Raw genomic sequence first — 18,949 nt, 5'->3', positions numbered from 1 at the left:
ACATATCCTGAAAGACATGATTTAAAACTCCCCAAGTAATACAGAAGTTGCCAATGGATCCAATGTTACATTTTTCAAAAGCATCCCAAAGCCCCTTGAATGCATACAATATAGTATATCTACAGTGAAAAAGAATAATAATGACAATAAAATGGTAAAATAAAATGTTCACCTGAAGTAATCAAAAGCTTAATCTTCAGTTAATCATGATCACATTCTTTCCACTGTCGTAATGTGATATCTTATTAAGCAACTACTTCATGTTTAATGCTTAACCTTCTGTTTTATGTAGAGTAGGAAAAAAAAAGATTTACAAGTGGACAATAAAGATCTTTCAGATATTGTAAAGGTATGACAAGATTAAAAGTGAACATTTTGCGAAAGTGTTTATTGAATGTGATAGTTCTGCCTGATAAACTGACTATAAACTTGTTTAAATAATCCTTACCTCTCCAGATCCCCTCCTCCTGTCAGGGAGCACTAGTGTATTCGCGTGGCTGCCCGGGACTATAGTAGATCCTATACTCATTCTGGGTCCAACTAACATGTACCGTTTCTCTCCAGATCTGTACTGGATGCTGTGGCACAGTGTCCCGTCATAATTAGTCTCTTGCAGATATTTAGAAGTATAGTCTGTGGTTTTGGAGCACTGCATTGCAATCAGCACGATGATACTGATGAGAAAAAGTACAGAAACTGAGCCCAAAGTTATCATCAGATAAAAAGTCACATCGGTCCCCTCCTCATCTTTGGCTGAACTTTTAACATCAGAAGCTGCAAAAGCCTCTTTGGGCTCCACAAGTTTGACCACCACAGTAGCTGTTGCTGAGAGCGACACGTTCCCATTGTCTTTGACCAGTATGAGCAGTTTGTGCTCAGCCTCGTCTGTCTCTGTGAAGGAGCGAAGTGTTCTGATCTGTCCTGTATAGCGGTCCAAACCAAAGAGACTGTGGTCAGTGACTTGCTGCAGTGAAAAGAGTAACCAGCCGTTATATCCTATATCAGCGTCATAGGCTCTGACTTTAGTCACCAAGTGTCCTGCGTTCACATTGCGGGGAATCTCCTCCACACCTTCAGCAGAACCGTTAGAGCTGACTGGATACAGGATGACTGGAGCGTTGTCGTTCTGATCCAGAATGAACACGTTCACTGTGACGTTGCTGCTCAGTGACGGAGTTCCAGAATCTGAGGCAACAACTTGGAACTGAAACGTTTTCAGAGTTTCAAAGTCGAAACTTTTTAGCGCCAAAATGTCTCCGTTTTCAGAGTTTATGTTGAGAAATGAAGCCACTTTGTTTTCTTCGCTTCTGTCTCTGACAATATGATATGAAATGAGAGCGTTGTCGTTCTCATCACGATCAGACGCTTTAACAGAAAACACTGAGGCTCCTGGATTGTTACCCTCAGTGACATAGAAAGTATAGGGACTCAGTGAAAACTCTGGACTGTTGTCATTCACATCTGACACCACAACGCTTATTGTTTTCTCAGATGATAATGGAGGATGACCAGCGTCTTTTGCAACGACTGTTATGATATATTGTGACTGTTTCTCTCTGTCCAGAGGGGATTTGGTGACGAATGAATACATTTTGTCCTGTAAGGATGGTGATAAAGCAAAAGGAACATCCTCATCTATGGAGCAAATAACTTTTCCATTCAGACCAGAGTCCAAATCATTTACACTGATAAGGGCAACTGTAGTTCCTGGTCTGGAATCTTCAGGGATGGAGCTTGAAAATGAGGTAACTTCAATCTCAGGTGCGTTATCATTAACATCAACTATCCTGATAATGACGCTTTTTTCTGTAGCCAAAGGAGCGAGAGCTTTATCAGATGCTCGAATTTCAATTTCATATCTGTCTTTATCCTCATAGTCTATTAAACCTTTGACAATTATTTCACCCGTTGATTGATTTATATCAAATAGCTTTAATAACCTTTTATTCATACTGTTGGTAAATGAATAAACTACTTCTCCATTCGGTCCTTCATCTAAATCGGTTGCATTTACTTGTATAACTGTTGTGCCAACTGGAGCATTTTCGTTGAGCATCACAGAATAAACATCTTGAGTGAAAATAGGGGCGTTATCATTAATATCCAAAACATTGACTAAAATATCAATATCGCCAGATTTCGGAGGTTTCCCTCCATCCAGTGCTGTCAGCACTAATGAGTGACTTTCCGCAGATTCCCTATCTAAAGATTTTTGAACAACCAATATCGGTATTTTACCATCGTCCCCTTTATCCTTAACCTCCAAACGGAAATGATCGTTGTGGCTCAGTTTGTAGTGTTGCACTGAAAAATGACCACTGTCTTGATCACGCGAGGCTTTTAGCTGAATACGTACTCCGGGTAACACGGATTCTGAAATCTCCAACGTTGTCTCTTCCTCTGGGAAAGTGGGAGAATTGTCATTTATATCCAGCACTTCCACGCCTACATAGTGTACCTCCAGTGGGTTTTCTAGCACGGTTTTCAGATTTATTAAACACGTACTGCTCTGCGCGCACACCTCTTCTCTGTCAATCTTTCGAACTCACATACAGGATGCCATCGTTTTGATTTACATGGAAAAGGGGATCCGCGTTACCAGAAACAATCCGATACTTCCTGTCTTTCAGTGTGCTTTTATCTAATCCCAGATCTTTTGCGATATTTGCAACCACAGTTCCTTCGTTAACTTCCTCAGAAATGGAATATTTTAGTTGCGCTGAGGCAACGCTCCACAAAAGCAAAGCAGCCACACAGCCGAACAAACATCCCCTCGCCCTTCCTGGCTCGCATCTTCTTTGTTCCATGGTTAAACCCGATATCACCAGTAATCATTCACAAAAATGCGTTATAATGACAGAATCCAACTCTTCCATGCGCAAAAATATTGATCCTCTTCCTAAAGTAACAGACACGAGGGCACATAGAATATTTCCAAATGCAGCAGAAAGCTCAGACACGACTGTGTTAACATCGAACAGAGGAAGCTAAGAAGAGGTGGAACCAAAATCCACTGACGACAAGCACATGTAATGCTGACTGTTTCTATTACACTGACACCATGCGATCTAAATGTTTACTGCAGAAAATAAAATTCAAAAAAACAGTGCGCTTTAGCTGAATGGTAGATTTTTGTGGTTTTTTAAATTTCGAAATAGTGCACCAATAGGCAAGTGGAGGAAAATAGATGATGTTGCAGCTCCCTGTCAAAACAAAACCTCATTCCAATAAAGATATAGATCAAAGCTTCTCAAAATGTGGAGAAGATACTACGCAACACGTGACAATACATTTATATTATAAAAGCAAGTCATAGAAATTAAAACAGATTATGTCAGTGAGTGGTTTGAAATATTGTCTACAATTAATAAACACACATTGGGAAAACAGAGATCTCACGTTCTGCACCATGTACACCGATCACAACCATACTTCTGTCCAACTACATATGGTGATAGTATTTTCATTATTATTGAAGTTTATCTGTTAACAATGCAGTGTTTTTTCCAAGGCTGCCATACTGGCCCACTGCATTTTCATAAGGTTCTCATTAGCCTATGTGTTACCTTTAGCTGAATACGGTGTGGGTAGTAAAGGCGTGCTAATGAAGCGCTCTTGTGTATCTAAACTTTATCAGTTCTCGTTTCCTTAAGACATGATTCACCTAATCAAATGACGCACGATTAACATTGACTTAATGGTCAGTTACATCGAGTTAAAACTATTGCGCAAGTGTAAAATAGAGAAGAAGGGGAAAGATCGGTAGAGACAGAAAGTAAATAAAATCGTTAAATAAACGACGTAAATATGAGGGGCAAAAGTAAGCATATTAATTGGACTTCTCAAACAATTTACCAAAATAAGCGATTTACAATTAAGATTTATCATCTTTCACTGCTCTTGCCATTCTTGCACAGGTTCACTTGTAAGAACCTGGGTCATTGATAGGACAGCAGACATGCCACAACGTTTATATAAAAATAACAATTATGTAGTTGAAAAAAAACTTTTTATGAATGTCTTACCTCTCCAGATCCCCTCCTCCTGTCAGGGAGCACTAGTGTGTTCGCGTGGCTGCCCGGGACTATAGTAGATCCTATACTCATTCTGGGTCCAACTAACATGTACCGTTTCTCTCCAGATCTGTACTGGATGCTGTGGCACAGTGTCCCGTCATAATTAGTCTCTTGCAGATATTTAGAAGTGTAGTCTGTGGTTTTGGAGCACTGCATTGCAATCAGCACGATGATACTGATGAGAAAAAGTACAGAAACTGAGCCCAAAGTTATCATAAGATAAAAAGTCACGTCGGTCCCCTCCTCATCTTTGGCTGAACTTTTAACATCAGAAGCTGCAAAAGCCTCTTTGGGCTCCACAAGTTTGACCACCACAGTAGCTGTTGCTGAGAGCGACACGTTCCCATTGTCTTTGACCAGTATGAGCAGTTTGTGCTCAGCCTCGTCTGTCTCTGTGAAGGAGCGAAGTGTTCTGATCTGTCCTGTATAGCGGTCCAAACCAAAGAGACTGTGGTCAGTGACTTGCTGCAGTGAAAAGAGTAACCAGCCGTTATATCCTATATCAGCGTCATAGGCTCTGACTTTAGTCACCAAGTGTCCTGCGTTCACATTGCGGGGAATCTCCTCCACACCTTCAGCAGAACCGTTAGAGCTGACTGGATACAGGATGACTGGAGCGTTGTCGTTCTGATCCAGAATGAACACGTTCACTGTGACGTTGCTGCTCAGTGACGGAGTTCCAGAATCGGAGGCAACAACTTGGAACTGGAACGTTTTCAGAGTTTCAAAGTCGAAACTTTTTAGCGCCAAAATGTCTCCGTTTTCAGAGTTTATGTTGAGAAATGAAGCCACTTTGTTTTCTTCGCTTCTGTCTCTGACAATATGATATGAAATGAGAGCGTTGTCGTTCTCATCACGATCAGACGCGTTAACAGAAAACACTGAGGCTCCTGGATTGTTACCCTCAGTGACATAGAAAGTATAGGGACTCAGTGAAAACTCTGGACTGTTGTCATTCACATCTGACACCACAACGCTAATTGTTTTCTCAGATGATAATGGAGGATGACCAGCGTCTTTTGCAGTTATTGTAAGGTCATATTGTGACCTTTTCTCTCTGTCCAGAGGGGATTTGGTGACCAAAGAATACATTTTGTCCTGTAAGGATGGTGATAAAGTGAACGGAACATCCTCATCTATGGAGCAAATAACTTTTCCATTCAGACCAGAGTCCAAATCATTTACACTGATAAGGGCAACTGTAGTTCCTGGTCTGGAATCTTCAGGGATGGAGCTTGAAAATGAGGTAACTTCAATCTCAGGTGCGTTATCATTAACATCAACTATCTTGATAATGACGCTTTTTTCTGTTGTAAGAGGAGCGAGACCTTTATCAGATGCCTGAATTTCGATTTCATATTTGTCCTTTTGCTCGAAGTCTACTAAACCTTTCACTATTATCTCCCCTGTTGATGGAATTATTTCAAACAGTTTAAATAACTTACGATTCACGCTGTTGCTGAATGAGTAAATAACATCTCCGTTTGGTCCTTCATCCAAATCTGTTGCATTTACTTGCACGACTGTTGTACCTAGAGGAGCATTTTCATCGAGCATCACAGAATAAACGTCTTTAGAGAAAACAGGCGCATTATCATTAACATCTAAAACATTTACAAGAATATTCATATCGCCAGACTTGATAGGTTTCCCTCCATCCAGTGCGGTCAGCACTAATGAATGGCTTCCCGCTGCCTCCCTATCCAAATATTTTTGCACAGTTAAAATGGGTATCTTTCCATCTTCTCCCTTATCCTTCACTTCCAAACGAAAGTGATCGTTTGGGCTAAGTTTATATTGTTGCACGGAGAAATGACCACTGTCTGGATCTCGTGCGGCTTGTAGCTGAAATCTCGTTCCACTTACCACAGATTCTGAAATTTCTAACGTTTTCTCTATGTCTGGGAAGCTGGGTGAATGATCATTTACATCCAAAATCTCAACTCCAATGTAGTGTACCTCCAGCGGGTTTTCGAGCACGGTTTTCAGATTTATTAAACACGTACTGCTCTGCGCGCACACCTCTTCTCTGTCAATCTTTCGATTCACATACAGGATGCCATCGTTCTGGTTTACGTGGAATAGAGGATCCGTTGTACTAGAAACAATCCGATACTTCCTTTCATTCAGCGTGCTTTTATCTAATCCTAGATCTTTTGCAACATTTCCGACCACAGTTCCTTCGTTTACTTCCTCAGAGATGGAATATCGTATCTGCGCTGAGGCCACGCTCCACAAAAGCACAGCAACCACGACACAGACCCACCGTAGTGCCTCATATTTCCTTTGTTCCATGGTCACCAACGGAAATGTAATATTCCTTCACGAGAAAATAACTGCATCACAGAAACAGCATCGTGCGGATTAGTAAGTGCAAATGTTTTTCTCTTCTCGATATATTTTATGTGTAGGCAGATTTATAATGGCAAAACCGTCAGCTTCCAAAGACGCTGCTAATGTTGAACTAGTAGCCTATATCATCAATGGGCGTTTCCAAAATACAGCTGGCATGAGCTCTTGTGAAGCACTTATGTTTTCGGACACTGACACCATGCGAGCTCTCTTTTTACTGCAATAAAGTTAGAGAAATTCAAAGACCCCACTAGTTTATATATATTTGTCCACAAGCACTCGGGTATTCAGTGTTCTTTTATGTGGCCTAGCTCCTCTAATATCCAGTTCTGACAAACAATATATGGTGTATGTGTCTCCGGTGTATTTTGTTCTCCCAAAGCACCCTGACATTCAATGCAACATCCATCTTAACAATTGGTAAAGCACACGACGCCTACACAAATGATCGTCGGCTGATGAGAAAAATAAATCAGTACCAAGGACAGCGACAGTAACCTCCTGCAAATCAGTAGGCCTCAATTAAGCAACTATGTTTCTATTTTAGGTTTGAAAACATTTCTAATAAATAAATACCTTTCAATCAAACCATCTCTTAACAGTAACCACCAATGGAAAATATATATCATAATAAGCTACTGCAAATATAATCTTACCTCTCCAGATCCCCTCCTCCTGTCAGGGAGCACTAGTGTGTTCGCGTGGCTGCCCGGGACTATAGTAGATCCTATACTCATTCTGGGTCCAACTAACATGTACCGTTTCTCTCCAGATCTGTACTGGATGCTGTGGCACAGTGTCCCGTCATAATTAGTCTCTTGCAGATATTTAGAAGTATAGTCTGTGGTTTTGGAGCACTGCATTGCAATCAGCACGATGATACTGATGAGAAAAAGTACAGAAACTGAGCCCAAAGTTATCATCAGATAAAAAGTCACATCGGTCCCCTCCTCATCTTTGGCTGAACTTTTAACATCAGAAGCTGCAAAAGCCTCTTTGGGCTCCACAAGTTTGACCACCACAGTAGCTGTTGCTGAGAGCGACACGTTCCCATTGTCTTTGACCAGTATGAGCAGTTTGTGCTCAGCCTCGTCTGTCTCTGTGAAGGAGCGAAGTGTTCTGATCTGTCCTGTATAGCGGTCCAAACCAAAGAGACTGTGGTCAGTGACTTGCTGCAGTGAAAAGAGTAACCAGCCGTTATATCCTATATCAGCGTCATAGGCTCTGACTTTAGTCACCAAGTGTCCTGCGTTCACATTGCGGGGAATCTCCTCCACACCTTCAGCAGAACCGTTAGAGCTGACTGGATACAGGATGACTGGAGCGTTGTCGTTCTGATCCAGAATGAACACGTTCACTGTGACGTTGCTGCTCAGTGACGGAGTTCCAGAATCTGAGGCAACAACTTGGAACTGGAACGTTTTCAGAGTTTCAAAGTCGAAACTTTTTAGCGCTGAAATGTCTCCGTTTTCAGAGTTTATGTTGAGAAATGAAGCCACTTTGTTTTCTCCATTTGCTTCTCTCAGAATATGATATGAAATAAGAGCGTTGTCACTTTCATCAAGATCAGAAGCTTTTAATGAAAACACCGAGGCTCCGGGGCTGTTGTTCTCAGTGATATAAAACGTGTAGGGGCTTGAAGCAAACTCTGGACTGTTGTCATTTACATCTGATACCACAACGCTAATTGTCTTTTCAGCTGAAAATAATGGCTCACCTGTGTCTTTCGCAATAATTGTGACATCAAATTGGGAAACAATTTCCCTGTCCAACTGGGACCTGGTTACAACAGCGTACATGTTTTCTTGTATCGATGGAGATAAAGTAAAAGGGACGTCTCCTTTGATTGTGCAAATAACTTTTCCATTCAGACCAGAGTCTAAATCACTTACACTAATCAGGGCCACTGTCGTTCCTATCTTTGAATCCTCCTTGATTGAGCTAGAGAATGATGTCACTTCAATCTCAGGAGGATTGTCATTAACATCAATAACAGTTATCGTAACACTTTTGTCAGTTGTTAGAGGAACTTGTCCCTTATCAGACGCCTGAATGTCAATTTCATAACTTGTACTTTCCTCGAAATCTATCTGACCGCTTACTTTAATTTCACCGGTGTTGGCGTCTATACTAAAGACATCCATTAATTTGGAATCAACTTCTTTACCAAATGAATAAATGATTTCCCCATTTGCACCCTGATCAAAATCTGTTGCATTTACCTGAATCACTACAGTGCCAAAGGGAACGTTTTCTTTAAGTGTGGCAGAATACAGCTCATTGGTAAACACCGGGGAGTTGTCATTAACATCAAGTACGTCCACAATTATTTCTATAGCGCCAGACTTTGCTGGTTTTCCTCCATCAACAGCTGTTAGACTCAGTTTATGTTTCCCGGCTGTTTCTCTATCCAACTGCCTCTGCAGGACTAGAAATGGCATTTTACGGTCCTCGCCTCTATCCTTCACTTCCAGTCTAAAATATTCGTTATGGCTGAGTTTATATTGCTGAATAGAAAACTGGCCTACATCGAGGTCGCGCGCAGCCTGTAGTTGAAATCTCGCTCCTGGTAAGGCCGACTCAGAAATCTCAAGCCTTTTCTCTTTCTCTGGAAAAACAGGCGGGTGATCATTTATATCAAGTATTTCCACTGCCACGTAATGGATCTCCAGCGGGTTTTCCAGCACGGTTTTCAGATTGATCAAGCATGGGCTGGTTCGTTCACACACCTCCTCCCTGTCTATTTTTCTTTTAACATACAAGACACCGTCATTTTGATTCACGTGGAACATGGGTTCAATTGAGCCTGTTACAATCCGATATCCTCTGTCTTTGAGTGCACTCTTGTCTATTCCCAAATCCTTAGCTATATTCCCGACGACGGTTTCATCTTCGACCTCCTCAGATATCGAATATCTGATCTGTGCAGAAGCTCCGCTCCATAGAATATCCAAAACAACCATGAAGGCAAACCAACACTGTCGCTCCCTCCGTGATTTGTATCCTCTTTGTTCCATGACTTGAAGGCGATAAAGAGCAGACCTTTAACCACGTCCTGATATCAATGAGAATTAATGCCTCATATTTCCAAACGACGCCGAAAGGCTGCTGTTACAAAAACTGCTGAAAATAAAACACCTCTTGCTGCCAGTTGCGATCTTATGCTCAGGTATACTGTTTGAGGAAAAACGTAAGTGGGCTCGGGAGAAATGAAGCTCGTGATGTCAAATGCTGCCAGATGCACACAATCACTGAACTACACTGACACCAAGCGTTGAAATAGTTATTCACACAGATTATGCTACTTGCCATTTAAAATATCAAAGATAATCTTCAAATGTTCCCGAGGGAAGATATCCCGACATTGGAAAAGCTTTAGCACATGTTCCAACATTCCTCTTTCTATCTGCATTTCAGGCAAACTAAAACAAGTAACGCCATTGGAGGATAGCTCTCTAACATCCAATACCATGAACCTCAGCTGGTTCAAGAAAAATAACATGTGATACAAGCACAGTTAAAAACAAATTATGCACCACAATGAAAACGAAACAATTGCTTTCAAATATGTCTGAGTACAAAGCTGAAGGTGCAGCTTTGCTGCTATTTCTGGAGGGAAATTCACCCCTAGATGGTCTAACTAAATAGGTCTATGGAGGATTTAAAAAAACTTTGTTTAAATTGGCTTACCTCTCCAGATCCCCTCCTCCTGTCAGGGAGCACTAGTGTGTTCGCGTGGCTGCCCGGGACTATAGTAGATCCTATACTCATTCTGGGTCCAACTAACATGTACCGTTTCTCTCCAGATCTGTACTGGATGCTGTGGCACAGTGTCCCATCATAATTAGTCTCTTGCAGATATTTAGAAGTATAGTCTGTGGTTTTAGAGCACTGCATTGCAATCAGCACGATGATACTGATGAGAAAAAGTACAGAAACTGAGCCCAAAGTTATCATAAGATAAAAAGTCACGTCGGTCCCCTCCTCATCTTTGGCTGAACTTTTAACATCAGAAGCTGCAAAAGCCTCTTTGGGCTCCACAAGTTTGACCACCACAGTAGCTGTTGCTGAGAGCGACACGTTCCCATTGTCTTTGACCAGTATGAGCAGTTTGTGCTCAGCCTCGTCTGTCTCTGTGAAGGAGCGAAGTGTTCTGATCTGTCCTGTATAGCGGTCCAAACCAAAGAGACTGTGGTCAGTGACTTGCTGCAGTGAAAAGAGTAACCAGCCGTTATATCCTATATCAGCGTCATAGGCTCTGACTTTAGTCACCAAGTGTCCTGCGTTCACATTGCGGGGAATCTCCTCCACACCTTCAGCAGAACCGTTAGAGCTGACTGGATACAGGATGACTGGAGCGTTGTCGTTCTGATCCAGAATGAACACGTTCACTGTGACGTTGCTGCTCAGTGACGGAGTTCCAGAATCTGAGGCAACAACTTGGAACTGGAACGTTTTCAGAGTTTCAAAGTCGAAACTTTTTAGCGCCAAAATGTCTCCGTTTTCAGAGTTTATGTTGAGAAAGGATGTAAGCAAATGTTCTCCGCCTCTGTCCCTTAATATATGATATGAAATAAGGGCATTACTACCTTCGTCATGATCGCGGGCTGTCACTGATAAAATAGATGCTCCCGGGTTGTTGTTCTCAGTTAAGTAAAACGTGTATGGGTTCTGTGAAAACACTGGCCTGTTATCATTCACATCTGACACAACAATGTTTATTGTTTTGTCTGATGTTAAGGATGGTTCACCTGCATCTTTAGCAACAATTGTTACAACATATTGCGATTGCTGCTCTCTATCCAAACGCAATTTGGTTACCAGAGAATACATGTTGTTTTGTAAAGATGGCGTGATTGTAAATGGAAGCTCTCGGTTTATGTAACACATAACTTGCCCATTCAGACCAGAGTCCGAATCTTTAACACTAATCAAGGCCACTGTGATTCCTGGTTTTGAATCTTCCGGAAGAGCATGTGAAAAAGATGTCACTTCAATCTCCGGTGCGTTGTCGTTTACATCAACAATATGAACAATGACGCTTTTCTCTGTAGCAAGTGTAGCTGCAGCTTTGTCGGATGCCTGGATGTCAATTTCGTATCTGCTACATTCTTCAAAATCTATCGACCCTGCCACAGTAAGTACTCCAGTCACCGAATTTAAATCAAAACGTGCACGTGCCCGTGCATCCACATCATTGCCAAATGAATAAACGACTTCACCATTTGAACCGTCATCCAAATCTGTTGCATTAACTTGAATAACTGTTGTACCAACAGGAGAATTTTCTTTTAGCTGCACGGTGTAAGAATCCTGAGTGAAAACTGGGGGATTATCATTCACATCAAAGACATCAACAATTATTGTCATGTTACCGGATCGTGGAGGTTTACCTCCATCAATGGCTGTCAGGAGTAACACATGGGACTTAACAGATTCTCGATCAAGTGGCTTTTGAAGAATTAAACTAGGAGTTTTGCGATCTTCACCACGATCTTTCACCTCCAAACGAAAATGTTCATTATGACTCAAGGTATACTGCTGAACGGATAATGAACCACTATCAGCATCACGCGCAGCTTGCAACTGAAATCTTGCTCCTGGCAGTGCAGATTCAGATATCTCTAATATCTTTTCATTTTCGGGGAAACTTGGTTCGTGGTCGTTTACATCCAGGATTTCCACTGCTACATAGTGGACCTCCAGAGGGTTTTCCAACACGGTCTTTAAGTCAATTACACAAACCTTGCTTCGGTCGCACACTTCTTCTCTGTCAATTGTTCGCTTCACATACAATATCCCGTCGTCTCGATTTACTCGAAAAGGAGGCTCTGTCGTGCCATAGACAATACGGTACCCTCTCTCTTTCAGTGTGGTCTTATCAAGACCTAAATCCTTAGCAATATTACCAACAACTGTTCCTTCTTTCACTTCCTCGGAGATTGAATAACGGTATTGTCCTGAAGCTCTGGTGCAAAACATAAACAACACCACGATATAGGCAACCCACTTTGTCCGCTCTCTGCATGACTGGCGTCGTCTTTGTTCCATGATGTAAAGATCGGACATTTGAAATAAAATCAGCTTTCAAAGGGCTATACTGGTACACTAACGTAAAATTCCTCCGTCACATTCGTTGCCATAATCCAACCATTCTCCAACACAGCATTAGACTTTTGAGAGCTAAATTCTGTATGGAAGCCGTGAGCACGTAAATGGCTCTGTCAGTGATGGTTTTAGAAGAAGGGGATGGGTCTAGTGGCTATGACGAAAACATGTGAAAACATTATTTGTCATTACACTGACACCAAGTGATCGAGATTCACACTGCAGTACGTTTTTTGAAATAATAGTAAAATGTATTAAAACTTAGACATTGCACCAAAAAGGAAGCGTTTTAAGATGAATATACCACCTGCTGTATTCCCACTTATAGAGCACAGAGGAGGTAAATATGACACCTTAATTTCACAGATAGTCCATGGAGACACAAATTCTCACTTCACATTATACTGCTTCAAATAAATGTGTACCATTTTGCCAAAAGAGAGGGGCTTCTGAAAAATGTTTCAGCACCGCGGACAGCGACAGTCTGTACTTAGCCAAACCACCAGCGCATGTTTAACGTATTTCACTCGGAGATGTATAAGATATATATATATATATATATATATTGATTCAGCAGGACCATAAATAGAGAGGAGACAGTCCAGACAACTGTAACACCCGTGATAATCACATATCCACAGCTAACAGCTAACTAAGGCACTTAATTGCATAAATACTCAGTTTGCATCCACTTATTGTTTGCATTGAAACTTGCCTGCAAACCTCACTGTTGAACGCAAGTTGCCCATACCTATATATTTCCCCATCGGCATCAGTTTAGTGTAACAAAACAGCAAAACAATTTTGTCTTTGCTAAATGGTAAATTGTACTCTGCAAAAAAGGGGTCTGATAATTGTATTAAAGCATTATCTTCTTATTTGTCCTATAAGAGTGTTTGCCATAAATCAAATCAGTGTTGCTATTTCATAACCATAGACATTAATAAGCTCGATCCCGCAAATATAAACCAGAAAACATTGCACATTAGTGGTAGGCGCAACAAGCTTCAAACTCTAGAGCATTTAAATAAATTGAGATTTATAAATCTGAGCTATGGTTATTTACGCAAAAGTGGGCTATTAAAATCTTACAGGAGAGCGAGAGTCAAACTTTTGAGCTTACCTCTCCAGATCCCCTCCTCCTGTCAGGGAGCACTAGTGTGTTCGCGTGGCTGCCCGGGACTATAGTAGATCCTATACTCATTCTGGGTCCAACTAACATGTACCGTTTCTCTCCAGATCTGTACTGGATGCTGTGGCACAGTGTCCCGTCATAATTAGTCTCTTGCAGATATTTAGAAGTATAGTCTGTGGTTTTGGAGCACTGCATTGCAATCAGCACAATGATACTGATGAGAAAAAGTACAGAAACTGAGCCCAAAGTTATCATCAGATAAAAAGTCACGTCGGTCCCCTCCTCATCTTTGGCTGAACTTTTAACATCAGAAGCTGCAAAGCCTCTTTGGGCTCCACAAGTTTGACCACCACAGTAGCTGTTGCTGAGAGCGACACGTTCCCATTGTCTTTGACCAGTATGAGCAGTTTGTGCTCAGCCTCGTCTGTCTCTGTGAAGGAGCGAAGTGTTCTGATCTGTCCTGTATAGCGGTCCAAACCAAAGAGACTGTGGTCAGTGACTTGCTGCAGTGAAAAGAGTAACCAGCCGTTATATCCTATATCAGCGTCATAGGCTCTGACTTTAGTCACCAAGTGTCCTGCGTTCACATTGCGGGGAATCTCCTCCACACCTTCAGCAGAACCGTTAGAGCTGACTGGATACAGGATGACTGGAGCGTTGTCGTTCTGATCCAGAATGAACACGTTCACTGTGACGTTGCTGCTCAGTGACGGAGTTCCAGAATCGGAGGCAACAACTTGGAACTGGAACGTTTTCAGAGTTTCAAAGTCGAAACTTTTTAGCGCCAAAATGTCTCCGTTTTCAGAGTTTATGTTGAGAAATGAAGCCACTTTGTTTTCTTCGCTTCTGTCTCTGACAATATGGTATGAAATGAGAGCGTTGTCTCCTTCGTCACGATCAGACGCTCTCACAGAAAACACAGAGGCTCCTGGGGGGTTATTTTCGATTATGTAGAAAGTATAGGGGCTCTCTGAAAAATTGGGACTGTTATCATTTGTGTCTGACACATACACGCTTATAGTCTTTTCGGATGTTAAGGCTGGTTCACCTGCGTCTTTAGCGATTAATGTAATATCATATCTCGATTGCTGTTCCCTGTCGAGCTGTGACTTAGTGACAACAGCAAACATGTTATCTTTTATCGATGGTGTTAATGTAAAAGGGCTGTCTTCAGCGACATAGCTGATTATTTTGCCATTCATTCCAGAGTCTAAGTCAGTAATGCTGATAAGCGCTACGGTTGTTCCTGGTCTAGAGTCCTCTGAAACAGCACTTGACAATGACGCTACTTCTATCTCAGGAGGGTTATCGTTTGTATCTCTAATTTTAATGATAACACTTTTATCTGTTCTGAAGGGAATGCTTCCCTTATCAGAGGCCTGTATATCAATGTCATAGCTGTCCTGCTCTTCAAAGTCTAGACGGCCTTTCACAATTATCTCCCCTGTGACAGAGTCGATATCAAACAGCTCTCGAATTTTACCTTTTACATCACTGCCAAATAAATAAAAAACTTCCCCATTGGGGCCGTCGTCCAAATCGGTTGCATTAACTTGGATGACTGTTGTGCCAAATGGGGCATTCTCTTGTAGCACGGCTGAATATGTGTCTTTTGTGAACACTGGCATATTGTCATTAACATCTAGAACATCTATGTATATTTCAACTGTGCCTGTCTTTGCGGGATTCCCGCCGTCTATAGCCGTCAACACCAATGTATGGCTTCTTTTGGCCTCTCTGTCAAGCTGCTTCTGTAATTGTAAAATTGGAGTTTTACCTTCTCTCCCGCGATCTTTAATCTCTAAACGAAAATGGTCATTTTGACTGATTTTATATTGTTGGACAGAATTTGTGCCACCATCTGGGTCGTGGGCATTTTGCAACTGATATCGTGCCCCTGGCAACGCAGACTCTGAGATCTCTAGCCTCTTTGTTTTTTCTGGAAATGTAGGAGAGTGGTCGTTCAAATCTGTTATCTCCACAGTGACATAATGTACTTCTAGTGGGTTTTCGAGAACAGTTTTAAGGTCAATTAAACATACACTGATCCCCTTACATACTACCTCTCGGTCTATTTTATGGTTCGGAGAAAGGACCCCGTCATTCTCATTTACCTTGAAAAGAGGTTCAGTCGAGCCGGACATAATGCGAAACCCCCTCTGTTTCATCACATTCAGGTCTATTCCCAAATCTTTAGATATATTTCCAACAAAACTTCCCTCTTTGAGCTCTTCAGATATGGAGTATCTTAACTGTGCCGAGGTTGCTCTAAAAAATAAAAGCAACACCAAAACGGCGAGCGAGTGTGGTCGCTGTCGCCATGTCTCACTTCTCCTTTGTTTCATGTTTTGAGGAGAAATTACGACTCCAAAAGCGTCCATCATTCTCCACTTGTCTAGACGCGTGTTTCCATCACAGCATGAAATGTATTTATGTCTCCCAGGAAAGATTTCACAAAATACAAAAAACTGTCACCGTGCGCTTATTCGAAGTCTGCAAGCTCAGTGTTGTCTAACCGGACTGAAGGTAGTGCGGGGCGGACTCGTGTATCCTGTGCTGAGACGCTCTTAGGCGTTATACTTATAAGGTACTGCCACCCTGTGAATGTGTGTGATAATGCATTTTATCACGTTACAAAGATATATACTAAATGGCACTATGTATTTTGAATGAGAATGTTCCTCATGTGGGTTCAGTTTAAATCCGTCTTCAGAACCATGGTCCAGGGTGGTAATGAAAAACGACATCCTTAAATCATCTAATTCAGTATAGCCTATATAAATGTTTACTCACCTCTCCAGATCCCCTCCTCCTGTCAGGGAGCACTAGTGTGTTCGCGTGGCTGCCCGGGACTATAGTAGATCCTATACTCATTCTGGGTCCAACTAACATGTACCGTTTCTCTCCAGATCTGTACTGGATGCTGTGGCACAGTGTCCCGTCATAATTAGTCTCTTGCAGATATTTAGAAGTATAGTCTGTGGTTTTGGAGCACTGCATTGCAATCAGCACGATGATACTGATGAGAAAAAGTACAGAAACTGAGCCCAAAGTTATCATCAGATAAAAAGTCACATCGGTCCCCTCCTCATCTTTGGCTGAACTTTTAACATCAGAAGCTGCAAAAGCCTCTTTGGGCTCCACAAGTTTGACCACCACAGTAGCTGTTGCTGAGAGCGACACGTTCCCATTGTCTTTGACCAGTATGAGCAGTTTGTGCTCAGCCTCGTCTGTCTCTGTGAAGGAGCGAAGTGTTCTGATCTGTCCTGTATAGCGGTCCAAACCAAAGAGACTGTGGTCAGTGACTTGCTGCAGTGAAAAGAGTAACCAGCCGTTATATCCTATATCAGCGTCATAGGCTCTGACTTTAGTCACCAAGTGTCCTGCGTTCACATTGCGGGGAATCTCCTCCACACCTTCAGCAGAACCGTTAGAGCTGACTGGATACAGGATGACTGGAGCGTTGTCGTTCTGATCCAGAATGAACACGTTCACTGTGACGTTGCTGCTCAGTGACGGAGTTCCAGAATCGGAGGCAACAACTTGGAACTGGAACGTTTTCAGAGTTTCAAAGTCGAAACTTTTTAGCGCCAAAATGTCTCCGTTTTCAGAGTTTATGTTGAGACTAAATGATTGAAGTTTGTTATTCTCTTTTCCGTCTCTTAAAATGTCATACAAAATACGAGAATTGTCACCCTCGTCGCGGTCTGATGCCCTCACAGAAAACAGTGAAGCTCCAGGAGAGTTGTTCTCAGTAACATAAAATGTGTAAGGACTCGCTGAAAACTCTGGACTGTTATCATTCACATCTGATACAACAATACTAATGCGTTTTTCAGAAGACAACGACGGCACACCTGCATCTTTTGCAACAATTGTAACATCATATGTGGACTGTTTTTCTCTATCCAGGGGCGAATTCGTGACTATAGAGTACATGTTGTCTTGTGTTGAAGGTAATAATGTGAAAGGAACATCTTCATTAAAAGAGCAAAGAACTTTCCCGTTAAGACCAGAGTCTTTATCGAGAACACTGATCAATGCCACAGTGGTTCCCAGTCTGGCATCCTCTGTTATTGCCCTTGAAAATGATGTAACCTCTATATGTGGGGTGTTATCATTTAAATCAACTATATTCACCAACACACTTTTGTCTGTCCTCAGAGGAGCCGATCCTCTATCAGACGCCTCTATATCAATTTCATAACTTTCCTCTAACTCAAAGTCTATCAGATCTTGAACAATAATTTCACCTGTATTTGGATCTACACGAAAGAGTTCACGTATTCTGCTATTCACATTCTTGCCTAGTGAATACATAATCTCGCCATTGGATCCTTCGTCTAAATCAGAAGCATTTACTTTTATAATTGTTGTGCCAATAGGAGTATTTTCTTCCAGTAATACCGAGTATGTGTCTTCGTTGAAAACTGGCATATTATCGTTGACGTCTAAAACGTCAACGGTGATTTCAGCTGTTCCAGATTTACTTGGTTTCCCTCCATCAATAGCTGTAAGAAGCAATGTATGACTTTTCTTTGTTTCCCTATCTAGTGTCTTAAGTAGAACTAATATCGGTATTTTCCCATCTTTCCCGCGATCTTTGACTTCCAAACGAAAATGATGATTAGGACTAAGCTTATACTCTTGGACCGAAAACGGACCAACATCGGGGTCGTGTGCTGCTTGTAGCTGGAGGCGCAAGCCTGGTAAAACTGACTCGGAAATTTCGAGACGTGACTCCTTCGTTGAGAAGTTGGGAGAGTGGTCGTTCACATCCAGCACCTCTACAGTCACATAATGAATTTCAAGAGGATTTTCCAGCACCGTTTTTAAGTTGATCAAGCACACACTGTTCCGCTCACAAACCTTCTCCCTGTCAATTATGTGGTCAACATACAATATTCCATCGTTCTGGTTCACATGAAAAAATGACTCCGTTGAGCCCTCTACAATACGACATCCTCTCTCTTTCAGTGTGTTCTTCTCTAATCCCAAATCCTTCGCTATATTCCCAACAACAGTTCCTTCTTTAACTTCCTCAGCGATGGAATATCGCATCTGTGCCGAAGCTCTGCTCCAAAGCAAAATTATTGAAACAATGAAAGCGACCCATCGCCATTGCTCTCTCGGTGATCCAAGTCGTTTCTGCCCCATAACTAGCAGATACAAATGTGTCCCGATTATTCAGAATAACGACTCCTTCATCAAGTAAAGAATAGATAGACCTAAAATAATATGTACAATATAATCAAAATTGATGATGTAGAATATCCGT

The 18,949-nt window shown here is 41.8% G+C and overlaps 4 protein-coding genes and 2 pseudogenes across 4 annotated transcripts; all 6 read right to left on the bottom strand.

Moving 5' to 3' along the window:
* Positions 1-433: 433 nt before the first annotated feature.
* Positions 434-2,973, bottom strand: LOC119889371 (annotated as a pseudogene).
* A 1,037-nt stretch (positions 2,974-4,010) lies between these two features.
* LOC119889369 (protocadherin alpha-3-like) lies at positions 4,011-6,576 on the bottom strand. Its single transcript, XM_038700302.1, has one exon. The coding sequence runs from the start codon at positions 6,369-6,371 to the stop codon at positions 4,011-4,013; it is 2,361 nt and encodes a 786-aa protein (XP_038556230.1). The 5' UTR covers positions 6,372-6,576.
* Positions 6,577-7,063: 487 nt separating this feature from the next.
* Positions 7,064-9,592, bottom strand: LOC119889368 (protocadherin alpha-8-like). The gene has a single exon (XM_038700301.1). It carries the CDS (start codon positions 9,443-9,445, stop codon positions 7,064-7,066), a length of 2,382 nt encoding a protein of 793 aa, XP_038556229.1. The 5' UTR covers positions 9,446-9,592.
* A 1-nt stretch (position 9,593) lies between these two features.
* Positions 9,594-12,505, bottom strand: LOC119889367 (protocadherin alpha-7-like). Its single transcript, XM_038700300.1, has 2 exons — positions 10,119-12,505; positions 9,594-9,602 (listed from the first exon to the last, which is right to left on the bottom strand). Exons 1-2 carry the CDS (start codon positions 12,495-12,497, stop codon positions 9,594-9,596), a joined length of 2,388 nt encoding a protein of 795 aa, XP_038556228.1. The 5' UTR covers positions 12,498-12,505.
* A 1,136-nt stretch (positions 12,506-13,641) lies between these two features.
* On the bottom strand, positions 13,642-16,167 carry LOC119889366 (annotated as a pseudogene).
* On the bottom strand, positions 16,154-18,929 carry LOC119889365 (protocadherin alpha-8-like). Its single transcript, XM_038700299.1, has 2 exons — positions 16,465-18,929; positions 16,154-16,222 (listed from the first exon to the last, which is right to left on the bottom strand). The coding sequence occupies exons 1-2, from the start codon at positions 18,826-18,828 to the stop codon at positions 16,154-16,156; spliced, it is 2,433 nt and encodes an 810-aa protein (XP_038556227.1). The 5' UTR covers positions 18,829-18,929.
* Positions 18,930-18,949: the final 20 nt, after the last annotated feature.

This window comes from Micropterus salmoides, unplaced genomic scaffold (genome assembly GCF_014851395.1).
Source record: "Micropterus salmoides isolate LMB-PRFRI ecotype aquatic unplaced genomic scaffold, ASM1485139v1 Ms_hic_scaffold_5, whole genome shotgun sequence".
Classification (NCBI taxonomy): domain Eukaryota; kingdom Metazoa; phylum Chordata; class Actinopteri; order Centrarchiformes; family Centrarchidae; genus Micropterus; species Micropterus salmoides.
The sequence above is the reverse complement of the archived record's forward strand: the minus strand, read 5'-3'. Positions and strand labels throughout refer to the sequence as shown.

Excerpts from the sequence above, each read along its gene's own strand:
- LOC119889369 (XM_038700302.1), bottom strand. The coding sequence starts at position 6,371 with ATGGAACAAAGGAAATATGAGGCACTACGGTGGGTCTGTGTCGTGGTT.
- LOC119889368 (XM_038700301.1), bottom strand. The coding sequence starts at position 9,445 with ATGGAACAAAGAGGATACAAATCACGGAGGGAGCGACAGTGTTGGTTT.
- LOC119889367 (XM_038700300.1), bottom strand. The coding sequence starts at position 12,497 with ATGTCCGATCTTTACATCATGGAACAAAGACGACGCCAGTCATGCAGA.
- LOC119889365 (XM_038700299.1), bottom strand. The coding sequence starts at position 18,828 with ATGGGGCAGAAACGACTTGGATCACCGAGAGAGCAATGGCGATGGGTC. Across the intron at positions 16,223-16,464 it reads GGAGGAGGGGATCTGGAGAG|GATACACGAGTCCGCCCCGC; the intron begins GTGAGTAAACAT and ends GTCTCAGCACAG.